This window comes from Bubalus kerabau, chromosome 2 (genome assembly GCF_029407905.1).
Source record: "Bubalus kerabau isolate K-KA32 ecotype Philippines breed swamp buffalo chromosome 2, PCC_UOA_SB_1v2, whole genome shotgun sequence".
NCBI lineage: Eukaryota > Metazoa > Chordata > Mammalia > Artiodactyla > Bovidae > Bubalus > Bubalus kerabau.
This window is the reverse complement of record NC_073625.1, coordinates 115,434,822-115,458,331: the sequence shown is the minus strand read 5'-3', so window position 1 is coordinate 115,458,331 and position 23,510 is coordinate 115,434,822. Positions and strand designations below refer to the sequence as shown.

The window sequence follows — 23,510 nt, the reverse complement described above, 5'->3', positions numbered from 1 at the left end:
GTTTTTGCTTCTGAGATGGGGTAATAATATCAAATGAATGTAATTAAGAGAGCAACAGTCTTTTTCCTTTCCTGGAAAGCAGGAAAACAGCTTACGATTCTTTGGAAATCCAAGTTAGCTACTTCTCAATCTAGTCATCCTACCCCCTGGGAACTGATTCCAAGGAAGGAAGTCAAAAGAAAAAATGCTCTATGTACCAAGTGATCTGCAGCAGTATTACCAAGAGCAGCAAAAACTGGAAACAACCCAGGATATCCCCAAACAGGCTGGTCAAGTGAATTATGATACATAAGTGTAATACTCCTCAACTATTAAAATTACAGTTATGAAGGTAAAATTAATAAGATTTTAGGAAATATTAAACATTGTTTATATTTAATTTTATAGGTATTAAAAATATAAAACAGCGAACACATCATATGCCTATTTAGAATTATAGAAATAAAACATACACGCATATGAACAAATGGAAGGAAACAAGCAGAATTAAAGTAACCGCAGAACTAGAATGGGTGAACTTCTTAAAACTCCTTTTATGCTGATTTAAAACTTATTTTAATAATTCCAATTCCATTTGCTAGAAAATTCTGAAGCTCGTCCCACTCCCAAATATTCCAGGAAAACAGAAGTTCAGAAATAAAAAACAGGACTGAGGAGGTTCACTTGTCTTAAAAGGGGCTAATGCCATCTGCCGTAATCCTGTGTCTGGGGTGAGGCTGCATTCACAGTTAAAGATTATCCAGAAACAACACAACATCCTTTCCCCAAAACAAACCGTGTTTGAGGGATTTCGAGGGGGAGGGTTCATGACCTTTCCTTGTAAGTTGGCACCTCCATGTGGAGGGCAGTGTGGGATGGTAGATACGTGACCTGACCACCCTGCTCCCCACACACATTCTCACTGCTTCTAGAACCTTTCACAATAGGCCTCTGGGAACACAGCAGGTTAGTTCTCGTTCCCATCTCGAGGCGAAGGTATTTCTGTCTCTAGGAATCCAGGATGGGTATCATGCCATGCTTCCTCTCCTCTTTCCAACAGTCCAGGGTCAGAGCATCACCTTAGGAGGGACTGTAACTGTGTGCTTCTCATGGGTGAGTCACCGAGGGGGGCAGTACTCACACTGCAGTCACTGGCCTGTCCGTGGAAAATGTCCCTCTAGCTTAGCACTGAGAAAGAGTGCAAGTAACGTCTGGGGACAACTGATCCAAACGCAAAGCAGAGAGAATGCGAGTGAGATCTGGGATCTCCCGGGAACTCTGAAGCAACTGTACCCAGTACTTCCTGAATTGTACCCTGGGTGGCACTGTGAAGGTCAGCTCCCTGCCCGTGCAACTTGGGCCCACCACCTCTGAGGGGTGGGACAGAGCTGTGCGGGACAGAGCATGAGAGAGCCAGGGAGACCCTGGGGGGATGGCTAACCACCACCAACAGTACCATAAAACAACACTGAAGTCACCACCTCCGCCTCCAGTCCTCTAGGACAGAAACGCTGAGAGAAGAAGCAAGAGAAACACGATGAAGTGAGAGGACTTCAGTGGTAAGGAAGGGTGGTGACAGATTACACTACGAAAGGAGGGACCTGCCTGAGCCCCAGCTCGGTACCAGGAAGCAAACCCAGCCTGAGCTCTGCTCCAGAACAGCTGGGATGACCAGCTGTGCTCAGAGACACAGGGACACACACATTCCCAACACCAGCGAGCCTCTGCATGCCACTGAGCCAGGGGGTTTTGCAAACCAAAGAACTGGGCCAACCTGGCATATTGGGTCTGTCCATCTATGACAAAACCTCCCCTTAGCAGCATCTCCATCCCTTATGCTGTTCGCACCAGGCTTGACTGGAAGTTACTGTGATTTGGAGTTTAGAGTTAAGGATGAGAAAAACCATCAGCTAAAACATTGGTTGAACAGTTATGTACAACAGAACGATCACTACCTAGAGCCATCTCAGCTTCCTCTTTGAGACAAGTAGTTTCTTTTGGGATCTGCTGTTTCCGAAGAGAGAGACATTATCCTTCATCAGCAGGACCTGGTACTAGGCAGATTCTCACTTTGAGAATTCTCGCTTTGAGAACCCACCCCTACACTGACCAGAATGAAGTTAGTCCCCATAACCCAATACAGACGGAATCTGCATCATCTGGGAGTCATGAGGCATAAGAGACAACAAGGGAGAGAGAGCATTACTACCCTCACACCACACACTAAACAAAATCACTTTTCACACATGGCTCTTTCAAGTGTGAAAAAGATCCTACCATTTCGTCCTGCGTGGGGTCGTTGTCAAAGATCTTCATAGGCGGGGGGAGGGGTGTGTGTGACTCTTCATCTGCCTCATCTTCACCCCAACCTTTCTTGCTCTTCTAGAACAAAAGAGCAGCATTAGTCACTGTTTCCTACAGTTAGAGATGTCAGTTGGTTCAGGACTTGGGATTTCTTAAAAAACAACATATGATAACCTCCTCTCTCAACACACTCCTATTTTTCCCTGTGTGGAATGGGCACCCTTGTTTATCTCAAAGGACAGGGAGGACCAAATGGGGAAAACACACACACACACACACATGAAAGACATCTACTTTACCGGTTAGCCAGGAAAAGAAAGGCTGAGACAGTGGTCAGAGAGAAACCAGCATTTTAAGTTTATGAACAACGATTAAACCACAGTCTAAATGTCACCAGGCTCTACTGTCATTCTCAGAGGAAGAAAAAGCAGATAGCATAAAACTACAAAAAGAGTCTGGTTTCATATCAAGAAGAATCCCTTAGCCATGTCAAGTGACTAGAGTAGGTTAGTTTGCCAGGTAAAAGAGTTATCTCATTCCATAACCAAATACCCTGTATGTTTTGACCACAGAATCCCAGCTTTGGAAGGGATATAAGAGATCATTGGCCAGTCTGACCATCAGGTCAACATGGGTCTCTCCGACTGTTATGTGAGGTCATATGCTCTCCCAGACCTTTCCGATATGGATGTCCATTTGTTTTCATGAAGGCCCATTTCATTACTAGTTGAGCTTATTAAAGGCTGAAACCTTGCCTACTGTAAAGCTTCACCTGTTAAGTGTAATACTCCCCTCTGGAGCAACCAGGAGTTGTATACTCCCTCTCATATATGGCTCTGCTCAACATACTCGAAAAGTCATAATCTCAAAAGACAGTCCTCTTGTTTTCCAACTGAAATGACCTCCATCCTTTTATTCTTATTCTAAACAGGCCTAGCAGGAACTTGCGGGGAAGTCCAGCGGCTAAGACTCCATGCTCCCACCGCAGGGGGCCAGCGTTCAGTCTGTGCTCAGGGAACCAGATCCCACGTGCCACAACTAAGCATCCGTGGGTCACAACTAAAGACCTTGCCTGCGGCAACTAAGGCCCTAAGCAACCAACCAAACATTGTAAAAATCAGTAAATAAAAGTCCTAGCAGGTTTTATGCTGTCTTTAGTAGAGACTGGGGACTTGGTGACCACTGACTGGCTCCCTGTGGGCCTAGACCGCCATCTCCAGAGGGTGGGTGGAGGAGGAAGAGGGATAGACTGGGAGTTTGGCGTTGGCAGATGCAAACTATTACATTTAGAATGGATAAACAACAAGGCCCTACTGTATAGTCAGGGAACTACATTCAAACTAGGGATCTGGAAAATACCTAGGCCCAACAAGACCAACTATGGGGAGTTAGAATCCGGCTAGTTCACAAACCTTGGTGAAGGACACCTCTTGAGGCTCCAGGAATGAGGCATGTCAGAAGCCCCTCCTGATGGAAGGCTCCGAGGCCTCATGTAATTACCTCATCAGCGCTGTCTCCCTGAGGGGTCGTCTCATCCCCAGGCTTGGGAGATCCCAGGTCAAAGCTCTTCCGACCATCTCGTACTTTCTTCTGCTTCTTGATGTTTCCGTCTGCTTTCCCACTGTTAAGCCGGCGCACGGGACTCGTCAGCCACTTCTTCAGGGTGTTGGTGGAACGCTTGGGCCCAGGGGAGCTGTGGATGGAGTTCAGGGATGGTTGGGCCTGCAGGTTGGCCACCGACTCGGACTTGCCTCCGTTTTCACTTGAAGAATGAGAGTACGCATCTGAGGAGGAAGAACAGATAGCCATAGCTGTGTCAGGACACTTCAGGTAGGCTGCCAGCCTGGGAATAAGAGTGCTCGGCCTCAGGAAGCAGGGCACGAGGCCGAATGCAGATCCTGGTCAAGGAAACCCCCTTATTATCAGATGGCAATAGCTAACACTCAATCCACAGGTGCTGTGGATACAGTAGTAGTAGAAGACAAAGACCCCTGCTGCTGCTGCTGCTGCTGCTAAGTTGCTTCAGTCGTGTCCGACTCTGTGCGACCCCAGAGACGGCAGCCCACCAGGCTCCCACATCCCTGGGATTCTCCAGGCAAGAACACTGGAGTGGGTTGCCATTTCCTTCTCCAATGCATGAAAGTGAAAGTGAAGTCGCTCAGTCGTCTTCGACCCTCAGTGACCCCATGGACTGCAGCCTTCCAGGCTCCTCCGTCCATGGGATTTTCCAGGCAAGAGTACTGGAGTGGGGTGCCATTGCCTTCTCCGAAAGACCCCCGCCTTCATGGAAAAAAAAAAAAAATCAAGCCTCTAAGTGAGATTCATCAACTGAAACCAATGTCATAAAAGCACTGATGAGTATTCTAAAGTTGTATAAGACAGATTTTATTTTCAAACCCCTTATTTAGTTACATACACAGAGAGAGACAGAGAGACAGAGAGAACGAGAAAGACAAGAGCCAAAGAGCAAGACAGGACACGCAAAATAAAGATAAATGCACAAAGCAGTATATGATTAATTGCCAAAGGGCTGGCATGGACTCTAGACGATAAAGAAACAGAGTTCAGAGGAGGGTCAGATCAGTGTAGGCAGCAAGACTGGTCTGAAAAGCTTTAATGGAAAAGATGTGTCTGAATAGAAGAGAAGGAATTCCAAAAGGGGGAGATGGCAGGAACAGAGGCAGGAAAATGGAAAAATAAGTTAACACAGCCCTTAAATAGATCCTTTAAATGAAATACAGATTAACAGAAGGAAAACTGGACAGAAAGAAGAGTGAAAACATTTAATAATAAACTAGAGGAGTATGAACTTTATTATGAGACTCTACTGGGAAATGGGGTGATAGAAAGGGCTTTTGTTTTTTAATTAATTTGGTAACTACATGTAACATAGCCCTGGGAAGAAGACTGAATCCAGAAGGCCACACTAGGACACAGCGAGGACAAAAGAAGGAATGTGAGGCATTTCAAAGCAAGATGTGATAGGGCTAGTAACTGGATGACACACCAAGGGTGAGCTGTCTCTTGTGCTGCTGCTTCTCAATGGCGAAAGGTCTTGGCAGAATACCTGACCAGTTTCACCTCACCCCTGATGGGCCTTCTTACCCCGGTACCAGTTTACATGCTGGTATTTAAACAGAGTATTGCTGTGACTTTTCATACCCAGTTGTCTCAAAGACCAAATCATCTTTTCCTATAATGACTTTATCTGAGACCCAGACTAGAGGTCTAACCTGGCCTTGGAGGCCCTACAGCCTAGACCTGCCCAACACATTCAGTATAAAGCCTTAAAGTGAATCAGTGTTTTTGCCAATAGAGAGCTGCCTCCAGCTTTTATACTGGTGGATCTCATAGGCACCAAGCTCAGGCTCTTGACCCTGTGGGAACTTCCTTAGCTATGGTCAGAGTTCTGTGCATACTCTGGAAAACAACGGCAGAATATCTGCATGTAGAAGCATTAAAAATTGAGCTCCTAAAGCCCCTTGGTATGAAGGAACACTCAGAGGGCTGCTCAGCTCAGGGACTATGTGGGGATCGACTGGCCTGGTTGACGTCTCTTTAAGGACAAAGCTGTAATCTTATCTCAAGAGAATTCTGTGTTGGCTGTGGTCTTGGTTGTGTTGACATTATTTCTCAAGTGTTTGGTATGGATCAAACTCTTGTTCTCAGGAGCCTGGGTGATAAACATCTCAGAGGCACTGGTAGTGGGCCTCTTATCTTTCTGTTGATAACCTGCAGAGGCTTTCCATTCACCATACCCATGTGATATCACAAAGTTCTATTAAATCCAAGCCTTCAAAACTTAGATATCAGCATATGTTATGTCAGCAGAGCTAGAGGCCCAGCTACATTAACTGCGCCTGGTACTACTGCACAGACAGATGACTGAATACATTTTCTGTTCCATGGCAAACCATAGGCTGGCTTTGAGATTCAAGAATGCAAATTTTGACTGACCATTCTTCTTGTCTCTCTGTCATCTGGTTCTGCTTTGGTGCATTCTGCACAGATTAGTGGCAAGTGGACAGATTACAAAGTACAAATAAAAATCAAGAGTATTCTCACTTTTGTTTGAAGTTTATTCTGTGAAAAACAATTAGGGCCATTCAACCACAGCCCACATAAAAGAGAATTCAAGAATTGGAAGCAATCTCTAATTTGTCATTTACACTTAGGGTCCTGTATTGAGGCAGGGCTGCCTCTAAATCACTTTGAATGCAAAAGAATATGGCATCATTTAGTCTCAAATTTATACTTAGTTTATTGCTACTTCAAAGAATAATTGGCACGTGATCCTCATCCTATCTTTGAAAAATGGATGCAATGAGCTGTTTGAAAATTTATTCTAGTACCTTTCCAGGCACAACTGTTAACTGACTGATTTGTAACAACTACAACAGTAATACTGTTATTTCATCAAATCTTCCCAAGCTGAGATAGGCACTATTTAGTAGGATTGTCATTTTAGGAAATAGAGTGTTCCAAGAAACCAAGGGTCAGTGTTGGTAAGTGGCAGAGAAGCAAAATTTATACCTAGATCTGACTCCACTACACATCTATTTAATCTTAGTCCAACATCTGTGTTTATACCATGTATTCTTTTAGCCTCTATAATTATTGTAAAAAGGACCATCAAGTTGCTAGTCTATGCAACATTAATATAATATAAATATACATTTATATATAATTTATATGTCACAACATTTCAATGATGAAAACATTCTCAGTCTCACTAATTTTACAGATAAGGCAAGGAAAGCTTATATTTGGGAAATCCATGGTCATAGATCAGTTAGTCATAAAGCTAGGACCAGAATCCAGGCACCTCTACATTTCTCCAGGGTTCTGAACTAATGCTTCATCTTTAACCTTGAGGCATTAAAAACTGCCTCATAAGGTTGGTATCTGGCTTTAAGTCACTGAGAAGACAGGTAATGTGCAGGTAATAAAGTTCCTTGGTATGTCCATCCTTTCTAGATCAGGAAAAAAAATATTCTGAGGTTGATTTTACTATGAGATATTTTTAAGACAGAGAAAAATATATAGAAAAAAATTAACATCCAGGTACCTACCACCTAGGTAGGTAGACAATTTTTTTTTGCCATATTTGCTTGTTTTAAATCTTTCTTTTAATTGAACTATAATTGATTTACAAAGTTATGTTGGTTTTAGGTGTATAGCAAAGTGATTGTTATACATATGTATGTGTACATATATACATATTTTTTCAGATTCTTCACTATTATATGTTATTATAAGATGTTGAATATAGTTACCTGTGCTGTACAGTAAATCCTTGTTTATCTAATTTATATACGGTAGTGAGTGAAAGTCGCTCAGCCATGTCCAATTCTTTGTGACCCATGGACTGTACACTCCATGGGATTCTCCAGGCCAGAATGCTGAAATGGGTAGCCTTTCCCTTTTCCAGGGGAATCTTCTCAATCAGGGATCGAACCCAGGTCTCCTGCATTGCAGGCAGATTCTTTACCAACTGAGACACAAGGGAAGCCCATGTAGCCCATATACAGTAGTGTGTATATGTTAACCCCAAAGTCCTAATTTATCCTCCCCCTTCTTTCCCCTTTGGTAATCATAAACTTGTTTTCTATGTCTGGAGTCTGTTTCCATTTTGTAAATAAGTTCATTTATATAATTTAAGATTTCATATGTAAGTGATACACTATGGTATTTCGACTTCACTTAAAATGATAATCTCAAGGTCTATCCATGTTGCTGCAAATGGCATTATGTCATTCTTTTTTATGGATTAGTAATATTCCATTATATGTATAATATGTGTGTGTATATATACACACACACACACTACATCTTCCTTATTGATTCATTTGTTGATGGATATTTAGGTTGCTCCCATGTCTTAGCTATTAAAAATAGTGCTGCTATAAACATTGGGGAGCAGGTATCTTTTCAAATGAGAGTTTTCCTTGGATATCTGCCTAGGAATGAGATCACTGGATCATATGATAATTCTATTTTTAGTTTTTTAAGGCATCTCCATATTGTTCTCCATAGGAGCTGCACCAATGTATATTTCCAACAACAGTGTAGAGGGTTCCTTCTTCTCCACATCTTCTCTAGCACATGTGATTTCTAGACTCTTTGATGATCGCCATTCTGATCAGTGTGAAGTGATACCTCATTGTAGTTTTAATCTGCATTTCTCAAATAAGTAGCAATATTGAACACCTCTTCATGTGGCTGGCTGTGGGCCATCTGTATGTCTTTGGAGAAATGTCTATTTAGGTCTTCTGGCCATTTTTTGATTGGGTTGTTTGTTGTTTTTTTTTAATATTAAGCTGTATGAGCTGTTTGTATATTTTGGAGATTAATCCCTTGTTGGTAGCATTGTTCATAAGTATTTTCTCCCAATTCATAGTTGTCTTTTCTGTTTATGGTTTCCTTTGTTGTGTCAAAGCTTTTAAGTTTAATAAGGTTCCATTTGTTTATTTTTGCTTTTGTTTCTGTTACTCTAGGGTAGAGAGCCAAAAAAAATATTGCTGTGATTTATGTCCAAGAGTAGTATGCACCTACATCTTCTTCTAGGAGTTTTACAGTACTGTATTTGGTCTTATGCTTAGGTCTTTCATTCATTTTGAGTTTATTTTTGTATATAGATAATGTTCTAATTTAATTCCCTCGCCACCTCTCTAAACTGCCCAATTTCTTCCTTAATATCTAAGAAAAGTAGACATGATGCATGGTCACAGAACACATTCCAAAGCTTCACTGATGACTCGAGAATTCTTGACACCAACATTCATCTCTTAATGATATTTTGTTCAAGCAGATTAAAAAAGAAAACTTCTTACAGTATAACTGGCATAATTTCCCTGCCTTGATTATATGATTCAAGAATAATCTACTGGTGCCTACTTAATGGATGGCAACAGAGAGATGGCAGCACTGGACAGACATTCAGGCCTCTGTTTCTTCATCCATAAAATGGTCAGATTAGACACAATGCATTCAAAGTCTTGCCCTACCACTGCATAGCTCTGTGACTCTGGGCCAATTACTTGATCTCTGTCTATCTCAGTTTTCTCATCAGTAAATGAAGATAACATTAGTATCAACCCTATAGGGCTGTTATTAGGATTAAGGAATAAATATTTGTGAAGCGCTTATAACAAATGTTATACTTCCACTGGAAGTACCATATAAGTTACATAAAAAGTAATAAAACCATAACTATCTCCCCTAGTTCCATGTCTGTGATTCTACTCTGTATCTTCCTTCACTACATCTGTATGTTCTTCTAAAGGCTAGACTAGATAACATAAGGCCATTTTTAACCTCAAAGTGCTCTGCCTCATGAAAACAAAGAAAAACTTAGGTCTACCAGTTGCTATTCTGTGCTATTCTCCCTTCCAACATAGAATAACTTACAATCAATGCCTAAAATCTCACTGGAGTATAAGGAGTCACATCCTTGGGCTACCAGGTCATTGCTGTCCGCCCTCCCACGATTAAGAAGTTTAAGCAGTACAGGTTACTCCCTGGAGATGACACATGCCTTTTTATCTACAGGGTATCCCTAGGAACAGGAGCTTCTGATGGGCTTGATGACCAGGCAACTGAATGGCTGTGAATATTTAGTTCAGTCGCTCAGTCGTGTCCAACTCTCTGCAACCCCATGAATCGCAGCACGCCAGGCCTCCCTGTCCATCCCCAACTCCCGGAGTTCACCCAAACTCATGTCCATTGAGTCAGTGATGCCATCCAGCCATCTCATCCTCTGTCGTCCCCTTCTCCTCTTGCCCCCAGTCCCTCCCAGCATCAGTCTTTTCCAATGAGTCAACTCTTCACGTGAGGTGGCCAAAGTATTGGAGCTTCAGCCTCAGCATCAGTGCTTCCAAAGAACACCCAGGACTCATCTCCCTTAGAATGGACTGGTTGGATCTCCTTGCAGTCCAAGGGACTCTTAAGAGTCTTCTCCAACACCACAGTTCAAAAGCATCAATTCTTCGGCGCTCAGCTTTCTTCACAGTCCAACTCTCACATCCATATATGACCACTGGAAAAACCATAGCCTTGACCAGACGGACCTTTGTTGGCAAAGTAATGTCTCTGCTTTTGAATATGCTATCTATGTTGGTCGTAACTTTCCTTCCAAGGAGTAAGCATCTTCATGGCTGCAATCACCATCTGCAGTGATTTTGGAGCCCAGAAAAATAAAGTCTGACACTGTTTCCACTGTTTCCCCATCTATTTCCCATGAAGTGATGGGACCAGATGCCATGATCTTAGTTTTCTGAATGTTGAGCTTTAAGCCAACTTTTTCACTCTCCTCTTTCACCTTCATCAAGAGGTTTTTTAGTTCCTCTTCATTTTCTGCCATAAGGGTGGTGTCATCTGCATATCTGAGGTGATTGATATCAATCTTGATTCCAGCTTGTGCTTCTTCCAGCCCAGCGTTTCTCATGATGTACTCTGCATAGAAGTTAAATAAGCAGGGTGACAATATACAGCCTTGATGTACTCCTTTTCCTATTTGGGACCAGTCTGTTGTTTCATGGCCAGTTCTAACTGTTGCTTCCTGACCTGAATACAGGTTTCTCAAGAGGCAGGTCAGGTGGTCTGGTATTCCCATCTCTTGAAGAATTTTCCAGTTTATTGTGATCCACACAGTCAAAGGCTTTGGCATAGTCAATAAAGCAGAAGTAGATGTTTTTCTGGAACTCTTGCTTTTTCGATGATCCGGCAGATGTTGGCCATTTGATCTCTGGTTTCTCTGCCTTTTCTAAAACCAGTTTGAACATGGTTCAGGTATTGCTGAAGCCTGGCTTGGAGAATTTTGAGCATTACTTTACTAGCGTGTGAGATGAGTGCAATTGTGCGGTAGTTTGAACATTCTTTGGCATTGCCTTTCTTTGGGATTGGAATGAACACTGACCTTTTCCAGTCCTGTGGCCACTGCTGAGTTTTCCAAATTTGCTGGCATATTGAGTGCAGCACTTTCACAGCATCATCTTTCAGGATTTGAAATAGCTCAACTGCAATTCCATCACCTCCACTAGCTTTGTTCGTAGTGATGCTTTCAAAGGCCCACTTGACTTCACATTCCAGGATATCTGGCTCTAGGTGAGTGATCACACCATTGTGATTATCTGGGTCGTGAAGATCTTTTTTGTACAGTTCTTCTGTGTATTCTTGCCACCTCTTCTTAATATCTTCTGCTTCTGTTAGGTCCATACCATTTCTGTCCTTTATTGAGCCCATCTTTGCATGAAATGTTCCCTTGCTGTGAATATTAGGGTCTCAGATAACATCATGGGGTTGGAATAAACATATCAACATTATTGGTCTAAACCTTGAGAGAAAGGTTCCATAATTTTAGGTATTCAAGAATCATGTTTCTAAGCACCACAGGAGATGAGAGCTGTCTGCTTGACATAAAGATGAAAATTGGAATAAAACCCATGAGAGTTTACATACTTGAACACATCCTAATAAGTCCACTGTTTACGTTGTATATTCTTTTAGTTGGGTAACCTTTCATTATTAACCAAAATATAAGATATTTGTATACAACAGGGGTAGTGACTGAATATCCTAGAAATTTTGTTCATTTATAAATTAAATTTTCTTCCTGAAATGTTTTGCCTCATATTTATTTCACTTTTAATGTTACACCTAAAAAAGAAAAGGTTCTACTCTTTTTTTGCTCTAGTGTAAATTTTGCAAAACTATTCCTAAAGAATACATTGTGTACAAGTCACCAAAGAATGCAAATTTAGGATACGGCTGCATCCACAGATCTGTCATCTGCCAGTTTTCTAATCACAAAATACAGGTTCAGCTTTCTTTTCACTGATCTCAAAGTGAGTTGAAAGTGAAGGACCACAACTCCTAGACAAAAAAGAGGCAGTTCTATTAGTTTTGTGTGTTAAATAGCCCCAAAGACCAGGAATGGTGTCCTCAGAAGGGCTAGGCTGGGACCCCAGAGTACACACATGTACAGATGGCACCTAAGGTTTTGGTGGGTTACGAGTGCCCCAGATGCATAACTCACTAAGCTGGCCCACCATTTTATACATTGACTCCACGGGCACAACTCAAGAAGGAAAACTCATTTCAATCCAGTCTTCTGCAGTTCAGTGATGGTATTCAATCACATCCCAAAGGCAGATGTGATTCATAGTACATATACACAGTATGTAATTCACACGCTGTATTATGTAATTGCTAAAAGATTTGGGGTCTAGCTGTTCTTTATTAGTCATACCTCATCACCCGCCCTCTAGATGGACAATAGGTCTATAAAATTCTTGCTGGTATTCATCATAATATTGTTTTGGAAGTTTTGACTCCAGTAGCTGAAATCAGAAGAAATCACAAAGATTTCTACAATCATTAGATATTTACAAAAAAGTCCTTTAAACTCCTGTTATTGTGTTTTGCTTCAGCTCCAATGATCCAAGAATAATTGTAAACTCATTCTTATTGCTCTCAATGTCTTAAGTTATATGTAATGTGAATGCATTCAAATACATCTGCCTATAGAGATTATCTATGCCCAAACATTTCTGTTTTCTTTGGCTTTCTATAAATAATTTACTTAATATAAAAATCAGAAGTATCATACCCTTTTTTTTTTTTCACACTGGAAACTGCACATCTAGAGAAGGGTGTATGATGGGAAGGAAGGTCAAGGGTGCAATTCTCTGGGTAATAAACCCATAAGTTCAATTGTTTATAAGCATGGAGAGCACAAAACCTACAGTATTAGTGTATCCTTCATGATACAACAGAAGGGCCCTGGCAGGTCTTTTCACAGAGTGTTTAGCAAAAATGGTCTCCTGGTTGCACTTGCCAATGAGGTCCTGAGGCAAGGCATCACCAGTTCCTGGCATGGTTGACTTCCCTGAGAACCACCTGGCTGACTGTCTTGGTGTCTGGGCCACGTGGCAGCAGAGGAAAGCTGCTACGGTGACAGCAGCAGGGCATGTGGGAGGGTCAGCCTGGTCCAAACCAGGAAACTTGCTGCCCTTGCGATTGCTCCTACCACAACCTTAGACTAAAGCTGGCAAACAGCCTGGCTCAGGACATTCCCTCCCTCACCTCTTAGCCTGATCCAAGTCCCAAATGCATAGTGCAAACCCTGCTTCCTGCTTATTAAGTCATAGCTTTTACACACTTAGTTCAGGAATTTCTTCTCCAGTAAGTCCCTTGCCAACTTATCATTCTTCACCACTCTACTCAGGCTATTTTTATGCTTTTTAAAATATATTTTTAACATTCAGATCTCTATGATTTATAATATGTCTTATTTTTCTCATTAAATTAAAAATATAAAATGAAGGTCCACGCTGAGCCTCAAAAGCACATGGCTTTGGGCTCTAGGTTTTTACAAATTTTTAAAAAATTTTATATTGGAGTATAGTTGACTGTACTAGCTTCCCAGGTGGCACTAGTGGTAAAGAACCTGCCTTCCAGTGCAGGAGACATAAGAGACACGGGTTCGATCCTTGGGCTGGGAAGATCCTCTGAAGAAGGGAATGGCAACCCACTCCAGTATTCTTGCCTGGAGAACCCCATGGACAGAGAAGTCTTGTGGGCTGCAGTCCCTGGGGTCACAGAGTCAGAAGTGACTTAGCACACATGATTGACTAACGACATTGTGTTAAGTTCCTGAGCTCTCTCTTATTTACTTTCTACGTATTGGTCCCCTTCTCTTCCCTGCTGGTCCTATCCTGGAGCATGTGCACAGAGATCTGAACCACAGGGACAATTCCAAATCCCAGTGGCATCCATATAGGGCAGGAATCCTTTTCATCTTCAAAGCCCACTGGGACGTTAGCTCTTCATATTGGGATCTTCTCCAACAGACAAAGCGATCTCCACAAGAGTTAAAAGTCAGCACCCCTGGCTCTAATATAGATGAATTCTTTGGAATTCTGTTCTAATTCAGTCCAGATCTCCATTGACTACTGCTGGTTGCTTCAGTGCCTTCGACTTCTGGCAGGATGCCACTGGATACAGAGTAAAATAAAATTTCCAACTGCTCATTGTCAGGTTTCCTTGGCCTCAGTTTCACCTGTGTAATCTTCTCTCTGAGCCAGAGGCAGAGGGAGGAGAGACATCAAAGGGCACTGAGTCCATCCCCTCCCTGATCCCAGACAAGCATCTGCTGCTGCTTTATTGCCTATACCAAAGCCTTGACTGTGTGGATCACAACAAACTGTGGAAAATTCTTAAAGAAATGGAATACCAGACTACCTTAACTACCTCCTGAGAAATCTGTATGCAGGTCAAGAAGCAACAGTTAGAATTGGACATGGAACAACGGACTGGTTCCAAATTGGGAAAGGAGTACATCAAGGCTGTATATTGTCACCCTGCTTATTTAACCTCTATGCAGAATACATCATGCAAAATGCCAGGTTGGATGAAGCACAAGCTACAATCAAGATTGCCAGGAGAAATATCAATAACCTCAGATATGCAGATGACACCGCTCTTACGGCAGAAAGTAAAGAGGCACTAAAGAGCCTCTTGATGAAAGTGAAAGAGGAGAGTGAAAAAGCTGGCTAACAACTGAACATTCAAAAACTAAGATCATGGCATCTGTTCCCATCACTTCACGGAAAACAGATGAAGAAAACAATGGAAACAGTGACAGACTTTATTTTCTTGGGCTCAAAAATCACTGCAGATGGTGACTACAGACACAAAATTAAAAGACACTTGCTCCTTGGAAGAAAAGCTATGACAAACCTAGACAGCATATTAAAAAGCAGAGACATTATTTTGCCAACAAAGGTCCATCTAGTCAAAGCTATGGTTTTTCCAGTAGTCATATATGGATGTGAGAGTTGGATCAGAAAGAAAGCTGAGCACCAAAGAATTGATGCTTTTGAACTGTGGTGTTGGAGAAGACTCTTGAGAGTCCCTTGGACTGCAAGGAGATCCAACCAGTCAATCCTAAAGGAAATTAGTCCTGAATATTCATTGGAAGGACTGATGCTGAAGCTGCAGCTCCAAAAGTTTGGCTGCCTGATGCAAAGAACTGATTCATTGGAAAAGACCCTGATGCTGGGAAAGATTGAAGGCAGGAGAAGTGGATGACAGAGGATGAGACAGTTGGATGGCACCACCGACTCAACTGGACAAGAGTCTGAGCAAGCTCCAGGAGCTGGTGATGGACAGGGAAGCCTGGCGTACTGCAGTCCATGGAGTCACAAAGAATCGGACATGACTGAGTGACTGAACTGAACTGAAACATGCTACATCATGGCTGTCACAGGCTATCACACTGGCTCATATGATAAACTATTCCCCCTAGTTGGCTCTGGAAGTTAAGGGCCAAGAATTCTGAAGCTTGACACATCAGATTAGGCAAAAGTCAGTGAACAGAGCTCTACTTCTCTTCCAAGAGCAAATATTCTAAATATTAGTTTCATTGATAGTGTTTTATCTCTGAGACTTGTCCACAGTCTCTGGAGAGGAATGCACATTTTTTTTTTCCCCCTAAACTGTGGAATAGGAAACTCTCCTAAAAGGCTTCTGAACAGTTCAAAACATCACCACCAAAAGACTGTGGTAAAACTTCCCTAAACTGAGACTGAATAAAGGATAAAACCTAAATACAGAATTACTAGTATGAAACCTATTAGTGTTAAACTACATATCAGTCTAAAACATAAATACAGAATTTTTGTTTAAGTAATCATTTCTAGTTGTAATAGGGCAACAAGAATCAGCATCAGTAGGAACCGAGGTCACCTGGGATCTGTTTTCTTCTATAAACATATCATGAGCACAAGGAAGTCTTCTAGTTATGACACAAGCACCTGTCAGGTCCCAAGGCTGGGGAAGGCATCTTCTTCTCATTGGCCATGCTTCCAAGTGCCATGCCTGGCAAGGAAGCCAAACTCTCCTGGCAAAGAAGGGCCACTCCTGAGTCCAGGATGTATCCACACCACTGCTTTCTCCTAAGCCTTCAAATAAGCTCACAGGTGGGCTTCCCTGGTGGCTCAGATGTTAAAGAATCTGTCTGCAATGCGGAGACCTGGGTTCGATCCCTGGGTTGGGAAGATCCCCTGGAGGAGGGCATGGCAACCCACTCCAGTATTCTTGCCTGGAGAATCTCCATGGACAGAGGAGCCTGGTGGGCTACAGTCCATGGGGTCGCAAAGATCGGACACAACTGAGTGACTAAGCACACAGCACACACAGGTTAAATGTAAGCTCTCTAAAATAGCCTTATCCTATTACCTAACATGGTAACATTTCCCACTTTTCAGAATGTGTGAACATAAACAAGTTCAGCTCCAGTAATACACACAAAGCCTCAAAATGACATTATGTAAGTTACTGTATTTAACTGAAGACTCTCAGAGAATGACCAAGACTATCTCTCAGTTTTTCTGTCCTGCAAGCAGATTCTTCATTCACAATGGTTTCTGCAAGGATATGTCTCTTCCCATTCCTGCTTCCACTGCCCTCATTCAGAGACTTTAAAGCCTCTTGTTTTAACTATGTGTTAACAACAACCTCCAAACTGGTCTCTCTGAAGCTACTCTTTTTGTCTTATCTATTCGATGTCTCTCTACTACGAGAACAATTCTATCACTTTGGTCAAGTCCCCATTTAAAACTTGACTAACAAAGTCTAACTTAGCCTGCCATTTAAGGTACTCCATGGTCAGGCCCGAGCTCACATTTCCAGCTCTCTGAGCTTCCACTCTTTGATAATCTAAGGTTCTCAAACTGTGGTCCCCAGAGCAACAAGATAACCATCATCTGGGTACTTGTTAGAAATGCAAAATCTTGGGTCCCGCTCTACCAGATGAGAAATTAAGAGGGTGGCTCAGCACTCTTGTGTTCTAAACAAGCCCTGCAAGTAATTTTGATGTATGTTAAGGTTTAGAAACAACTATCCTATATGAGCCATCTGCTTTCAGCTAATTATTCAGTTCACTGCATTTCTCTTTGCTCAAACCATTTCTGCAGCCTCTCGGCTTGTCTAAAGCCTACCTAGGAGTTCTTAGGTGACTAAGCCCAGCATAATCCTCCTGTTTTTCTGGGAGTATCTCTCATGCGATTCATTTGGCACTGATAAATGCTTGTTTATGTCCTTTACCTCCCTAACTCTATCTAAGGAATGTCCTTGAGGACAGAGATGTCCTCCGTCTTTATATCCCCAGCAGAAGCCCTTTGGTTACAGAGGCGCTCATTAAATAGCTGGTGATGAATAGCTAAGGACAAAGCAAAAGAATTCATTGGAGTCTGATTATTTTCAGACCCAGAGACCTCTAAGAAAAGGTTGTTGAGACCTCTAAGACCTCTAAGAAATTTTGTTGAGGTGCTCATCTCTTAAACTTAGCAATTTGACTATCCATGTAGGCTAGTGCTTCCTGTTCTTTATGGTGTTCAAAGTGTCACCCAATCAATTAAGATGGGTTAAAGAAACTACCTGTTTCCTTTCTGCAGGACTTCTAGGAAACTTTAATATACTAATTAATATGCTCATGTAGATTACTCTTCAAAGGGAATATTTACCAAAATTCTATTAATATGTTATAGAAAGCAGGGTTGTTAGCATCCATCTTGGCTATTATTCCATCTCAGACTGGAATACAAAAGGTGAATTGGATTCCTGAGGATGGTATCCTGAAAACAGGGTTGACAGTCAAACTCAAAACCTTCTATGAACACCAAAGCAAGAGATAAGTTACAGTCCAGACCAGTTATTTTTGGCTATGTGCTATCATATCAGAGTCTACGCAGGAGCCAATGGGAAGCCTGACCTGAATTCAACTTATAATGTGCCCTTCAGTAGTAACCTTAACCAAAGGTAACCATGCCAGGCTTAATTACAGAGGGGGATGGAAAGAGCTAAGCAGGGTGCTGCTGGAACATTAAGACTTTAATTATGTGCTACTTAACTGAAAATGTCACAGTGGAAATTCTCCTAGGGAACCTGAGGTGAGGCAAGACAAAAGAGGAGGGAACTACATATCTGGAGGAAGTAACAGGTAGTCAATGATTGGGTTTTCAGGGTCCTTTTTTTGGAAACTACATTTGTGTGTGTGTGTGTGTGGGGGTGGGGGGAGTGTAGGAAATAAACTGTTAAGATTTAGGGTTTCCAGGAATTAATACAACTTGAGACCCTGCAGTCTTAGCCTGGCCCTGTCTTTCCTAAGGACCTGTCCCAAGGGAGTTTTCTTCTAGGGCCTTGCTACCTGGCTTGGAAAAAAGCAGCAGGCAAATAAGACTGTGTTCAGTCTGGGCCTCCCAACCAAGCCCAGCCTCTCCGTCTACATTCTCCCCTCTGCTCTTCATTCAGCAGCGCCCTCACAGTCCTGCCTGGCCTCTCTGGGCCCAAAGCACCCATGTACTCTAAGGGTACACTAAGGGAATGCATCCTCAGGTTGTTAAGTTCACGAATATCAACCTGGGGTTGAGTTCACGAGTATGATCCCACTGGTGTCATTTCTTAAAAAAATTACTTAAACATAATTTCAGATTTAGAGAAAAGTGCCAAGATCTTGTACAAAGTATTCTTATATCTCCTTCACCCAGATTTCCCAACTAATAACTCTCTACCACTTGCTTTTTCTTTTCTTCCTCTTTCCAAACTGTTGAGAATAAGTTACAGAGAAGATTCCCCTATATCCCTAAATACTTCAGTGTTGTTAGTTGCTCAGTTGTATCTGACTCTTTGGACTGTACTACCCGTGGACTGTACCCCACCAGGCTACTCTGTCCATGGAATTCTCTAGGCAAGAATACTGGAGTGGGTTGCCATGCTCTCCTCCAGGGGACCTTCCCCATCCAGGGATCGAACCCAGGTCTCCTGTACTGCAGGCAGATTCTTTACTGTCTGAGCCACCAGGGAATATAGATACTCTATTTTGCTTAAATGTTGCCAATCATTCCTATAACACGTTTTATGGAAAAAGGTCTTATCTTTCATGACTTGGACATTTTTGATGAGTATAGGGTAGTTATTTTGTAGAATATTCCCTCAAATGGGGTTTGCTGGATGTTTCCTTAATGTTAGAGTCAGCATTTTTGCAGGAACAGCCCTGAATGTGATGCATCCTTATCAGGAGGTGCACAATATCTATTAGATCCAATTCTCATGATGTTAACTCTGATCTCTTAGTTATGGTGAGATCTGTTCCTGGCACAATTTTCTAATCCATCAGGTTAAACTGCAGATACGCTTAGTCCTGGTGTTTTCAAAGTCTGGTATAAACCAACTATAAATGATATTTGAACATAATTCCTAGGTAAAATACTCAATTCCACTCATGAAACAATTTCCTGATCACAAATGTTGTTGTTGTTCAGTTGCTAAGTCATGTCTGACTCTTTACAACTCGATGGACTGTTGCATGCCAGGCTCCTCTGTCCTCTATTATCTCCCAGAGTTTGCTCAAACTCCTGTTCATTGAGTCAGTGATGCTATCTAACATCTCATCCTCAAGAACCCCATGTATGTATGATGACAAGAATCCCATGTCATGTATGATGACAAGAGCCCCATGTCATGTATGATGACAAATATGAGAGAATAATTTTCTGTTCCACTGAAAACAGATTGAACAATGTATAATGAAAATAGTGATTTTTGCTAAAGGCTAGAACTAGATTTTGTTAAAATTTTGTTAAGTTGTGCTTTGACATGCTATTTAAAATTGATTTTAGCCTTGTGGGTATATAAAACCAGTCAAGCTGAAGTTTCCACATGAAACTCACATTCCTAAATGGGACCAGGAGTTCCTTTTGTGGCTGCTGCTGCTAAGTCGCTTCAGTCGTGTCCGACTCTGTGCGACCCCATGGACAGCAGCCCACCAGGCTTCTCTGTCCACAGGATTCTCCAGGCAAGAATACTGGAGTGGGTTGCCATTTCCTTCTCCAGGAGTGCCTTCTATAGATCTTGAAGTTGGCCCTGAAAATGACATTGGGGGTTTTGTGAAGAGGCAAAAAAATTCTGACTAGTTCTGTTGATTATTTACAATATTTTACTAATAAGTACAGAAATATCACGACAAAGAGCACTGGTTGCTCTAGTCTTGAGTGTGTGAGCTGACCAGCTGAGAAAGCCAGAGACTAAAGAATGGAAACACAATTCTAAGATACTGGTAGACAGCAAGCCATTTCTGTCTTCACAAGTCAGACTTAAAGAGTGTTAACCGGTGGGACAAATGGCAAGTGAGTGATGAGAGAATGATCACTGAGAACCTTAGCTGGCCCCAGGGGCGCAGGTTAAAGCTAGGTAGGGGCTATGTTGGGAACATACAATGGGAACCCTGGAAGGGTCACTTCCTAATTATACCACATAGATTATTTGCATAACTGGGTCAAGGAACTTTAATAGGCATTCCCTGCCTTTCGGGCAGGTGAGACAAGCTGACACCTTGTCCTCTAGCCACGAGCTGGTTCTTGAGACTTACCAGTAGTATTTCAACTTCCCTTCTATCAGCAAAAACATCCAAAGTGCCCACTGGGCTGCTAGAGAACAGAGCGCTTACTCATACAGGGCAGGGGCCAAAGCTCAGATGTCCTTGGGGATTAATAGGAAAGATAAACACGAGAAGAATTCAGATATCAGACAATCAAGAGAGGCATGGAATGGCAACATGGAGAGTGCAAATCTGCTAGGGACATTCATATTCATGTTTTAAGAAAGAATCCAAACACTGCTGCCAAATAACCACATACCTGGGACCAAAGGCCCAAAGGCTGCTACTCTGCCATGCCCACCCAGTGGTGACAAAGCCATCTCCTCATTACTACAGCTGGAACCCCCAGCTTCTTGATCATTAATGACTGGGGTGGGGTATCATCCAGTGCCCCTGATATCCTGGAGATAGCCTCTGCAGGAAAAATTACAATTGCACTATTTCCCTAAGAATGTCTCTTTGCTAGAAGACTACCTAGATGCTGCCCTACTATGAGGACTCTTTTATTCCTTAAGAACCCTGGGTCCTGTAGGCTCAATTTTTATTTGAAGATAAGGTTTTATTATTATTTCATTCAACAAATGTCTACTGAGTGCTGTCTATATGCCCAGCACAGTTCTTGATTCTGCGCAACACAAAGCCCCTGACATTAGGAAGTTGATTCTAGTTGGGGATGGCGGTGGGGTCAGAAAATAAACTAAGAAATTAATTAGAAAAATTTCCAATACTCTTGAGCAGCATTTAGAGAACTAAACTGGCTAATGGGTTGGAGAGGGCCTGCATAACTTTTTCAGAGTGAACAGCTGGTGACAGTCTGAGAAGTAAGCACAGACCTGAATGATAAGATGGAACCAGTCATGTAAAGATGAGGAGAAGACCTTCTGTCAAGGGTGCAGCCGGTGCAGGAATTCTAAGGCAGAAAGAAGTTTGGGATGCTCAAGATACCTGCAGGAAGTTCATGTAGCTGGAACAGGGTTGGTGGGTGATCCTCATCCATGGGATTTCCCAGGCAAGTACACTGGAGAGGGTTGTCATTTCCCTTCTCCAGGAGATCTTCCTGACCCAGGGTCAAACCTGCATCTCCTGCATTGCAGGCAAATTCTTTACCACTAAGCCACCTGGGAAGCCCCACTTTTAAGAGTACAAACATAAACACATGTACATGAAATTTCAAATGGTACCATAGAAGATTATAGGGTAAAATATCCTCCATTCCTAATTCCATTCCTACCCCCCCTTCCCCCAAATCTACTCTTCTACGTTTTTAGCAACCATAGTGTGTATAGTGTGTATAATCTCTCAGACTAATATCCATGTATACAGACAAAAGCACAAAGTAGTTCATATTATACAGCTGACTATTTCTATACATTTTTTAAATTGTGGGAGATCTTTCCATGTTTGTGTTTTCTTTTTTGTTTTAGTGGTTGCTAAACAGTATTCCACAGTAAAACTGTACCACAACCAATCCCCTGTTGAAAACCATGCTGCTGTCTTTTTGTTGGTTATTACCAAAAACTGCCACTGAGCATCCTGGGACAAATGGAAAACTTCTTTATGGTATACTCCTATTAGTCAGTTCAGTTCAGTCGCTCAGTCGTGTCCAACTCTTTTCGACCCCATGAATCGCAGCACACCAGGCTTCCCTGTCCATCACCAACTCCCAGAGTTCACCCAAACTCATGTCCATCGAGTCGGTGATGCCATCCAGCCATCTCATCCTCTGTCGTCCCCTTCTCCTCCTGCCCCCAATCCCTCCCAGCATCAGGGTCTTTTCTAATGCGTCAACTCTTCGCATGAGGTGACCAAAGTATTGGAGTTTCAGCTTCAACATCAGTCCTTCCAATGAACACCCAGGACTGATCTCCTTTAGGATGGACTGGTTGGATCTCCTTGCAGTCCAAGGGACTCTAAGAGTCTTTTCCAACACCACAGTTGAAAAGCATCAGTTCTTCGGCACTCAGCTTTTTTCACAGCCCAACTCTCACATCCATACATGACCACTGGAAAAACCACAGCCTTGAATAGACAGACCTTTGTGGGCAAAGTAATGTCTCTGCTTTTTAATGTGCTGTCTAGGTTGGTCATAACTTTCCTTCCAAGGAGTAAGCATCTTTTAATTTCATGGCTGCAATCACTATCTGCAGTGATTTTGGAGCCCCAAAATATAAAGTCTGATAATGTTTCCACTGTCTCCCCATCTATTTCCCATGAAATGATGGGACCAGATGCCATGATCTTCGTTTTCTGAATGTTGAGCTTTAAGTCAACTTTTTCACTCTCCTCTTTCACCTTCATCAAGAGGCTCTTTAGTTCTTCCTCACTTTCTGCCATAAGGGTGGTGTCATCTGTATATCTGAGGTTATTGAAATTTCTCCCGGCAATCTTGATTCCAGCTTATGCTTCTTCCAGCCCAGCGTTTCTCATGATGTACTCTGCATATAAGTTAAAAAAGCAGGGTGACAACATACAGCCTTGATGTACTCCTTTTCCTATTTGGGACCAGTCTGTTGTTCCATGTCCAGTTCTAACTGTTGCTTCCTGACCTGCATATAGGTTTCTCAAGAGGCAGGTCAGGTGGTCAGGTATTCCCATCTCTTTCAGAATTTTCCACAGTTTATTGTGATCCACACAGTCAAAGGCTTTGGCATAGTCAATAAAGCAGAAATAGATGTTTTTCTGGAATTCTCTTGCTTTTTCAATGATCCAGCTGATGTTGGCAATTTGATTTCTGGTTCCTCTGCCTTTTCTAAAACCAGCTTGAACATCTGGAAGTTCATGGTTCAGG

The 23,510-nt window shown here is 42.2% G+C and overlaps 1 protein-coding gene across 17 annotated transcripts in view; it reads right to left on the bottom strand.

Moving 5' to 3' along the window:
- KALRN (kalirin RhoGEF kinase) overlaps window positions 1-23,510 on the bottom strand; it is a 705,836-nt gene that overhangs the window by 79,742 nt on the left and 602,584 nt on the right. For 12 of the 17 annotated variants that reach the window (XM_055568424.1, XM_055568425.1, XM_055568444.1 and 9 more), the window contains 2 exons: window positions 3,784-4,067; window positions 2,257-2,361 (listed from right to left, as the gene is read on the bottom strand). In XM_055568424.1, coding sequence (XP_055424399.1) covers window positions 2,257-2,361; window positions 3,784-4,067 — 389 coding nt within the window. The remainder of the gene's footprint in view (window positions 1-2,256; window positions 2,362-3,783; window positions 4,068-23,510) is intronic. The other 5 variants (XM_055568443.1, XM_055568426.1, XM_055568434.1 and 2 more) reach the window with 1 other exon arrangement.